The sequence below is a fragment of the Tetrao urogallus genome, assembly GCF_951394365.1.
Source record: "Tetrao urogallus genome assembly, chromosome: 3".
Classification (NCBI taxonomy): Eukaryota; Metazoa; Chordata; class Aves; order Galliformes; family Phasianidae; genus Tetrao; species Tetrao urogallus.
This window is the reverse complement of record NC_136815.1, coordinates 45,081,666-45,092,163: the sequence shown is the minus strand read 5'-3', so window position 1 is coordinate 45,092,163 and position 10,498 is coordinate 45,081,666. Positions and strand designations below refer to the sequence as shown.

At 41.6% G+C, this 10,498-nt stretch overlaps 1 protein-coding gene across 1 annotated transcript in view; it reads right to left on the bottom strand.

Annotated features, from left to right (window-relative positions):
• Positions 1 to 9,606: 9,606 nt before the first annotated feature.
• Positions 9,607 to 10,498, bottom strand: part of OSBPL1A (oxysterol binding protein like 1A) — a gene marked incomplete at both ends in the record, with an annotated part of 65,602 nt that continues 64,710 nt past the window's right edge. The window contains 1 exon segment of the mRNA XM_079533725.1: positions 9,607 to 9,709. Coding sequence (XP_079389851.1) covers positions 9,607 to 9,709 — 103 coding nt within the window.

Here is a 10,498-nt window from a genome sequence, read left to right as displayed (position 1 = left end):
TGGAAACCACTTGTGCCAGAGACACTTTCATCATGTGGTTAGGAGTTGGTATGGCTTAGTAAAATACTACAATTTCAACTGAAAGTAAATCAACCAAGCAGAAGGTTAAGTGACCTTGCGTATTTTAACTCTTCACTTTTTAGTTTGTTTAAACCGAGGGGAACACAGTTATTCAGTGACTCATCAGGGGAGCCTAAATAAGCACACAGCTTACTTCAATGTTGGCAGATGGGATCATTTTATTTTTGAAGTTTTAAAGCAGATCTAAATCTAAAATATGCTAAAGGGGAGGTATTTCTGTTTTGAGTAGAATACGATAAATGTAATTGGTACAAATGTTGAAGAAGGGAATGGGCAGAACACTTATTTTCTTGAAGCATTAGCCAAAACACAAAAGAAGGAAAATCGTTTAGCCACAAAAAGCAGATCTTGCTGAATTTTAGAGTTTTATTTCAGTGAATTCATGATGAATAATTTGCCAATTTAAAACCTCCCATTCCCTTTCCATTATTTGTTGCTTCCTTCTCAGCACGGCTCATTCTTCTGATACAAATTCTATCAACACTTAAGATCTTGGCTTCTGGTACATTCCAGCCAAACACTTTGCTTTGCATGTAATCACAGTGAGGGCGATTTTCATTTTGCTCTTAATATTCTGACCAGTGCATTCAGATAAGTAGGCCACATACAGTAATTTTACGTGTTTTCCATTGAAGCTGCTAAACCTTTATGGCAGTGACTTTTACAGCTATTAAATCAGACAAAACAGTACACCCACCACCCACCTCCAACCCTATTTTTGTAGTTTTACCAATGCTGTGCTATCTTAAGTCTCTACATGATATTCCAAATCTGTGGCGTTGACATTTGAAGTTGACTTACTGAAGACACTCTGAGAGCTTGAAACTTACATCGTGGTCCCATATATGTATATTGTTTTTAATACTGGCCATCTGTATCCTTGTTTGTAGATTTTTAAAAAGCAAAACAAAAAACCCAAAAACATTTTGTCTGTAGCATCTCCCTATGTTGTATATTCAGTTAGTATCATTACCTAGAAGGTAACGAAGGTATGTATTTATTTATTTTTTTTTTTAAAGAAACTCTTATCAGTGGAAATCTGACCAGGAAGTTAATTGAATTATGTTACTTTGCAAAGCCAAGAAAACTGGATATCTTCAAAAATAATTTTTGAAAAGCCTTATCTTTACTTTGGTCAGGTTGCCTTAAACAGTTCCTTAGCTTAAACGTTTTGCTTCTTTTTCTAACTTGTTGCAGAAGATGTTGCTGTGTTGCCAAGGTTTCATACCTTGCCCCACATAGAACCTCCATTGATTTGCTTTTGAGGTTGCATCTAAAGCAAGACTGACATGGAGGAGAAAAGTAATACTGGATTTGGTAGGCCAAAGGAAATTGGTTGCACTTCTAGAGCAGTTACACTCTTCTATTGCAGTTCCTGAAGGAGAAGAGAGACTTTATTTTTCTAAACTGTAGGTGTGTTGCAGATAGGATGCTGTCAGCTTTTCTATTCCACTTAATCAGTAATATTGAATCACAAAGGAGTGTTCAACCTTTTTTGAACTGGTCAATCCAAATAAGTATTGAATAGAGAACAATATATTGTGTCTGTATATAAGTAGTAAATTCTTAGAATCCAAATTATAATTTTCAAGAAAGGTCTTCAATATACTTGAAATTTTATTTTGTCCTACCTTTTAATATTTTGTGTCAGGGACACAGTCCACTCTGGATAAATAGATAGAAACATTGCATTTAATGGCAAAATTCCTTTCAAACACACTGCTTAAGTATACCATGAGCCTAGGCTATTCAGGACACAAAGCACCTGCATGTGATTGGTGTTGGGATGTCTGGGATCTACAAACGTTGGAGGTAGCTAGCAAATTGTAGTAAACTTGATTACAAGGCCTGTTCTGCTCACTGGGCCAAGAGGCAGTCCAAAAAGACACTATATATTCCTGTAAAGGTTTAACTCTGTGCAAGTTGCAGCTTTTCTGTGGATTTAGCAAATCATCACTGAAATGGAACCATTGGTTTCTGTAATTTTTTTCTCCCTCCGTAGGAGAATCTCCTGCTTTATAAATGTCACATTTGTTTTTTATGTTAGATTGTGCCTGTGATGAGAAAAATTTCAACTGTATTTTGTGCAAACCAATATGTTTTTATACTTTGGAACTCGGAGGCATGGTCTAATAGCAATAACAGAATATGCATCTTGCTAGTTAACATGTTAAGAATATCTTTACTGAGTCAGGTATTTTTTGTTGATGTTGATGCAGTTTTTATCTCAATATGACTCATTTCAAATAAATAACTAGAATTTATAGATGTCACAAAGTGGCATATTTATTGTGACGTACTGTAAATGTTGTTAATTTACAGAACTTGCACTTTTATATTTCTGAGTAAAATTAAAAGAAACGTGGACATGCGTTTTGTTCCCTGGCTCCTTGAATTTGTCTTTCAAACTGGTGGCTTCCTCAACAGGGTGGTGTTGAGGAAACACCACTGAGGTGCACTGGAAAAACTTCTGGGATGTCAAGTGACTGTAAGAAAGCTTTCTAGTCAGTAATTACCTCAGCTTCTGCTCTTCCAGTACAGTATCAGTCCCCTGGTTTAGAAAGTGAGTTACATGTGTCATGTTGAGACCAACCACAGAACGAATGAGGTTTAACATACTTCTAAGAGAACCCAACACAGTTGTGTTTGTTGTATCCCTACACTTTGGAAAAATGCTTCTAAGTTACTCTAAAGCAAACCCTTTAATTTCTCCTGTCTCTGATTGTTTCCTATTCCTATAAAGCTATGCTTTATTCTGAAATAAAACTCCCTGAATGTGGTACTGAATTGCTTTTCAGTTTACAGCAGTCTGGTTGTTTTCCCAACAACTGATCATGTTCTTGCTTCCAAACTGCATTGTAGCTATCTGAAAGTTGAACAGTAAGTATTACAGTCATGTAGAGCTGTATGGGGTTTTACAAGGGTGATGTTAGAACTTTTCAGTGGAGTAAAAGCAGAGCGTCACATACAAAATTTGAATTCCTTTTCCAGCCATTATTAAATACTCATATTAACAGTGGTAGCAATCATTGCATGAAGAACTGTGCAGTCACAAAAACAGAGGATTAAAGCTAATATTATGAAGTTATATTTTTAGCTGTCTTTGAAGGGGATTGGGCAGCCACTGGCATCTGAATATGCATGAGCATGCTTGTCATTGGGTCAGCAGAGGTTCTAGAGGCAATCTGTAATGTAAGTGGTAGACTACACTGAGCTTTGGGAGTAAGCAGTACAGGTACACTGCCTCTACTTTGTCATCCTGACAGAGCTGTCAAACAAAACTCTGCTAATGAGAGTTTTTGTAGATGTTTATACAACATTGTCTTTCATCCTGATGTTTTGAGGTGAGTAGAAAAGACTTCAAAAACCAGCCTTCTGCAAGTCTTTTGATATAAGGTGGGATTATACAAGGATACGAGTTCCGCTTCAGGCTCTTTGGAGTTAAATACTGAGCGGCTCCTATTTCACTGCATTTTTATTTTTTTAACAAGTTTGGGTGCCCCAGCTGGGACCCAGTGCAGGTCACCAGAGTAGGCGGTGTTGCTTCATGCTCCTGCTCAGAATCTTTGCCTTATCACCCAAGATTTTCATGACCTACTTAGTCCCTGTATTTTAACCAGTGTTTTAGCCACAGACAATTCTGTTTGTTTTCTTATTACCCCAAACTTTTTGATTGCCACTTTTTCCAAAATATTGTCTTGTCTTTTGATGTGACTTCTTCCAAGACAAAGTTCCAGTGGTGTAGAGGAAGAAAGGGAGATTGCTAGACTCAGTTGAGCAAGAAACATTTGCGTAACACCCATCCCTGTTTCATTCAGATTAATGTGTAACATACTGGGGGAAAAAATAACTTCTAACCAGTGTGATTTATCTTCTGTAAATTGTACTTAATGAAGAGCTAATAACAAACTGATTTTTCTTCTCAGAAGCAGAAAGCTTGTCTGGGACCTTAAGTCACTGAACTTCTGTCTATCAATTAGTCTCTAGCTCACATAAGACTTTAACATTGTCTAGAAACTGTCACTTCTGCATCTGGGTCAAAGGCTGGTGGGACGAGGTGACTGTCTCCAGTTAGGCTGACAGGCTTCCCAGTGTTGGGCCCAAGGCCAGTGTGTTTTAGTAGAGCAGCTGGTACTGCTCTTAAGATGGCTTCCAAAAATGGCATTCAAGTTCCAGTACAGTGAATTGGTTCCCAGTCAGTTTTTGTTTTTTTTTCCTGTGAGTTCCTATGCTGTGCTCTTCCATTTCAAAAAGATGTGCTTGTTAGTGACTGAAGCTTTTATAAGTATTTAGGCTGGATTTTGCTTCTGCTTGGTGAGCTCTAATTATACTTTTCCCTGTTTTTATAATATCTGTATCTAAACATCTTGAAAGCTTTTACTGTGCAGTTTCACAGACCCAGAGTTCTGACAGTTTTTGGAAGAAGGATGTCAATGGGTATGATGCATGAGAACTGTGACATCACACTCTGCTCAGCCCTGGGCAGGAGAGGCTGCAGTGGGAGCAGGTACCAGGGTGGTGTGGGGATGGCAGGTGTGCCCTGAAAACCCTTGCTTTAAGGTAATTGTCTTTTGTCATGTCATGGGGGAGGAAGAAGAGGTTGTTTTGGTGATGTTGGTGTTTTTTTGTCTGTTTTGGAAATAGGATATTTTTTGAATTACCGTTACGGTTTCCTAGCTTGCTGGCCATTCAGACTTCCTGCTACGTGAAAAGCCAGCGTTGGGGGTGTCACTGATTGGGTTCTTTAAGGGAAAGTGGCACTGGGGAGTATTGGAGAAAGGTTTGTGGTGGCCTAGGCCACTGCCATGGTGCTGCTGGAATCCCACAGGGATGTGCAGGTGCTCAGCTCAGGCATTTTCTTGCTGCAGATGAGAAGCTGTGAGCCACCCTCAGAGTGTGACAATGGAGCCTCCAGACAATGTTCTGAGCTGCCTCAAGACTTTGCTTGAGGGTGTGAGCAGAGCTGTCATTAAACAGAAACCAGAAGACATTGCTGGGTTTTTAGCTTCCTATTTCCAAGAGTTCATTGACTTCCAAAAAGGTTTGTTCATACCAATCCTTACCTGAATAGCATAAGCTCTCTGAGTGCATATCTAACTCCAACTTAATTTGTGCTTCTGTTTTCAGAGAATCCAGATTTGGTTTTAACAGAAGTGGTGGAAAAATTTGATCTTAAGCAGGGTAAGATAATTGTTGTCTGTTCTCCTAGAGTATTTTCAGATGATGTTCCAACATGAGTGGTTGCAAGTAGTTTTCACTTATGTGGGCTGCATCTCAACTGTACCTAGACCTGTGAAAGAGGCACATAAGCTCTGTGCAGTGTGTGAGAACATAGCCACCGCTGCAGGGTTAGGAATACAGTTAAGGAGCCCATGATTTTGAAGTGGTACCAGTGCTTTCTGAGTTTTCTTTCGCCTTCCTAATAGGAAGCAACAAACTTCCTCTCGGGAAGCTTCATAAATGTGCTGTAGAACATCTGATTGACTAGGCTGAAATCAATCTTCACTTAAATGGAAACATGTGCTAATACATTGCCATTAGGTGTTTGTTTTCTGCCTTTTATTATTTATTTATTTATTTATTTAATTAATTACTATGCAGAAACTTGGAATGGGGAACTGGAAGAGAAGACATCAAATCATAATGAGGCTTTGCTTTTTACTGAGTCCCAGAGAAAGGAATCGTGTACTGACAGAGAGGAAGATGATCATCTTGAAGACCTCACTTCACGTAGCTCCAGAGTAACTCTGTGCCCATCACCAACCAGTTCTGTTCCAGAAAGCATGCCCCCCACTGGACCTGACGGAGCTTTATCCCCTGAAGGATCTGAACTTGAGTATGTGCCTTCTGAACCTGCCCAGCTCCCTGCCCAGGTGGAAGATAGTGATTCTGTTTGTCTTGTGAGGGATGTGGCAACCACTGTGCAGACTCTTCAGGAAGATGTTTCTGCTGCCTCGGCAGCTGAGGCTTCTAGGTCACAACTAGGAGTGCAGCCTTGGTCTTCCATGAGTGGACCCTCCGACACCCAGGTCCTTGTTTTAACAACTGATACAAATGAGGTTTCCTCAGTCCACCTGCAGGAAGGACTCTCATCTCTTCCACCACCACCACCACCTTCTAAAGAAGAGTTGCAGGCTGTGCCTTCCTGTAGTGCAGCTAAGGTCATTTCAACCAATGATAAACTGATAATGGATGCAGAGGTTCCTTCCTACACACAGCAGTTTCCAGATAAAATAATCCTTTCCTTTAGTGGACAAGCTCTTTCTTCTGTAAAGCTGTCATTAAATGCAGGCCAGGTCTCGTGGCTGATTGCTAATGATGCAGTGTTCCAGCCTGAGCAGATGGAAGGCATAGCGCCGATGGAAGCAGCTGAGCAAGCTTGTTGCTTCAGGTAAGAAAGTCTGGGTCCTTGTCATCTTCCCAGCCCTTCAGCTTCATGCAATGGAAAAGCACCTTCATTGGTGCAATACATGGCAGCAATGGCTTCTAAGAAACTGCTGTATGAATGCCATCTGCTTGGCCCCAGTGCATGTGTGTTAGAGCTCTCTGCAATCTGTCAAGAAATGGGACTAGCTCTGGGCAAGATCCTGCATTCCCATGGGTAAATACAGATAAGAGTGATGGGAAGGGGGCCCTTGATTCCTAATAGTTTTGCTCAAAACAAGGCATATTTCTGGCATATTTCTGAAACAGATACTGGGTACTGAGATGTGATACATCTGCACTATTGCTAAAGGTGCAACAGGTTTTGATTACTTTCTTGAATGATATCCTGTTCTATCACTAATGTGAGGTTTACCACTTAAAAAAGAAATGGTGGTGGTTGCCTGTGCTGTCTTGGTGAGTCTGGTGAGTTTCTGCAGCTGGACCAAAGAGGCCAATTGGTTTGCAGCCATGAAGAAAACTGGTGCTCACATTTCCTGGTGGGGCCCTCACAAGCAGCCCTTCTCTATGCTAATGTGCCCAGCTCAGCCCTTGCCCAGCTGGAGAAACACTCCATGGTGGAGGTCCCCAGTCCCAGGTCTCCTGGTCTTGTCCCAGCACAGCTGTGAGGTATCAGTAAAGAATGGTGTAGGGGAAAATTGAGCTTAGGCAGACTGCAAATGAAAAATATTGGCTTATTAACAAACGCTTTGGGGGAAGTTTGAGAGACACAATTTCAAAAATACAAGTCAAATAGGTGAGTTCTCAAATGCTTGCTCAGCAGAACCTCAAGTAACTTTGCTTTTCTAGGCTGTAGCTATGGCAGCTGTGTACAAAACTGCCTTGCTATCCCCGATCTCTTCTCTAACATGCTTGCTTTAGATAGAAAGACTTGCAGTCTCTATATGGAATTCACTGTTTCTGCTATTAACCTTCTTGCCTTTTTATTGTTGTAGACGTGGCATCAAGTGGAGCAGGACAACCACCACTATTTTCTAATGTTTGGCCCTTGTCTAACTTAAATATTTGAAATGAGCTCAAAAATCTGCCATAAGCACCTGCTTCAATTTATGCTATGCAAGAAAAAAAAAAGGGAAAATGCTGCACCTTTCCTTTTCGTGGGCTCTACTGTTAAATAACATCCAGGACTGTAAATCTATTAGCTGTGTCTTTGCACAGCAAGATGCAGGTGCTAGGACACTCACTGGAGCCCCAGTCCTGGTTGTCAGCCCAGCTGATGAGAAAAAAGCCATGATAACTGCTGCTATATCATCCCTCTGGATGATGTATGGCTGCAAAAAAAGGCTGACAAGCCAAGGCTGAGCACACAGGTATAAATGTCCTTGCAGAAAGTTACACTAGTGCAGCACAGACTGTCATTACATCAGGCACCAATCTCAGAGTATTAATGAGTAGAAAAAAGAAAAATCCATTCTTAGGAAACAAAATCCCTCAAAAGAGAACCTGATGTTGAGTAGAGGTTTTCTTCTTAAATCTTCTGGGGAAGGCAGGAACTAAATGCTCTGTTTTTCCTAGAGTGGAATGTTCCATTATGGATGGCATGCTGAAGAACTGACACAACAGCTCTCAAAATCACTTAACAGCTGGGCAACTTTGAGGGTAAGACTTGAAATGCTGGCCACAGTGAAGACCTGAGTGCAGAAGCGATGAGGTATCCAATTTTTACCCTCACCATAAGAACCAGGCAACGCGCAGCCAAAAAAAAAGCATTTCTCCTCATCTGTGCAGATGGCTCCAGTACCACTGCCCTACCTGGGTAATTCTAGTTGCACACAGAATAAAAACAGAAAGCATCTCACTGCCTTTGTAGCTGTTCCACTAGTCCACATTCAAGGCTTGAGCAGTGGGCTCACTGCACGCTCAGAATGAATGCTTTGCCCCAGCTCCTGGTGCCAGACTGCTCCTACTGCGAGGAAGAGAGGTCACTGAAGCACACTACCCAGCATCACTGCAGCAACTTCAGAGGCCGGCTCAGAAAGGGTCACCACTGTCAAACACCATTCACTTTAGACTAGATGCAAGAAGTTTTGAAGCCTTTATTTAGTAGCAATTAAATTATTCAATTAACACTAACCTCCAGACAGCAGTTAAAATATTGTACAAGGAACAGCTCGCCCTCTAGAAGCTCTGTACACAGTTCAGTGTAAACTTACACTCTAAGATTGAATGTACCCCACTGAAAAGGGGTAAAGCAGCTGTGCACAGGAGGCCTCGCTGAAGTGCCTTCCTACCTCTGAGATGCACAAGGCTTCCTTCCAGGCAGCCTGCACTGTGCAGACAGTCCCACCGGGTCCCAGACTGATCCACTTCTTGCCTGTTTGCAGTGGTGCTGGGCACCAGAACTCATAGTGCATTGAACAGATTTTTTTTCAAACCTGTTATTAGTGTGCAGTTGAAATCCAATCTATAGGTGTTTAAATGGCTCTTAATTCCTTAAACCATAAGGCTTGTAGCAAAAAAAGGAGAGCAAAATTCAAAACACACTGCACAAAATATTGAATAAATACCTCTGAGTAACGTCACCAGCTTAAACAACTGCACGAAGGCTCCAGAGATGGGTGCCCTTCTGGGAGCTCTGACCAGAGCTCAGGATTGAAGGGAGTTACTTCAGTAAAAGAAAAGTCGCTTTATGAAAAATTGCCTCTGTACAAAAGTGACACACCCTTCTTTGCTTTAAGAACAGAATATTGCAATGACTTTGTGTGCTTTTAGACATTCCCATGTCATAATAAATAAAACCAGTTTTGCTTGTGCCAATGTTATCTACGAAAGAAGGTATCCACAGAACAGCCAAGGTGTTCCGTTCTTCATACACCACGACCTAATATAGGTTTATTCAGCAAACCAGGCAGCTGTACATCATGGTGACTTGCTGACTTTGTCCACGTAGGACCCACTGCCAGCCAAAACAGTTCATCCCCTACCTAAAGGACCGCAGTCACGTACCGCCAGATTTACTGCGGAGATGCGTAATATTCTGTTGGATAACATGTTAGTTCTTTCAGGAGGTAAGTAAAATGAGGGAAAACATTAAAACAGATTAAGACTTATTTGTATCAGCCACAGGCTTCTTATTGCATTTTAATAAATATCAGGCAAATTAAAGTAGTTTCTGTCCCAGTAGTTGCCAGAATAGAGCCAGTCCTGCGTGCCGGTGTGGGGATTGGGGCCTTGATGGAACCATCTGTAAGGAAACATTCAGCATGTTACCAAAGCTATCCATACATTGCTGTAGTTCAGAACTGCTTTGCTGCGTCTTCAGCTGTTGTTGTTCAAAGTAATTACCATGAATGCAGGACTCCTCTTAGTTTAAAATCTTAAATACGTGTTGTTTGGAAGCCAGATTTCCCCATTCCAACAGCACTCCAATGGCTCCCAGGTGACATTACTGATACCAACATTTTGTCCACTTGGAGCAGTCAAGACTCTCACATAGAAAGCATAGCTACAGTTACACTTCAAAGCAGTTGTGAACCATCATTTTGGCATGCATAAATAATAACAGTGTCTTCACAACATGTGAACACCACGAGCACTGCAGTCCTGAAGACAGAAAAACACCATTTCCCCAGGATCTAGATTTCCCCCAGCGTCTCAAAGCCTTGTTTTGCAACATGCCAACTCAGAACAAGTGTGTTCATTACCCTCAATGTAGATGAAACATCACCCCCAGGCTGCAGGAAAAGTTGTGGCTTACTAAAGCATGATGGTGTTGTATCCACTGTTAGCGCTGAGGGGCCAACGTGAATGCCCAGAGGGCTGATCCAGCTGCACCAAGTTACATGCCAGCTTCTATGCTGGCTGCTCACTGACACACTGAACTCTTGCACATGCTGGTTTCTTCCCCTCTTCTCTTCTCCTTCCTCATAGGAAAGCCGTGCACTTACATAGCACAGTCAACAAAGTAGGGTGCCACCTCACAAGGCCGGACTGCTGGCAGTACCCCCAGTGGGGAGGACAGCTGTCAAAGCAC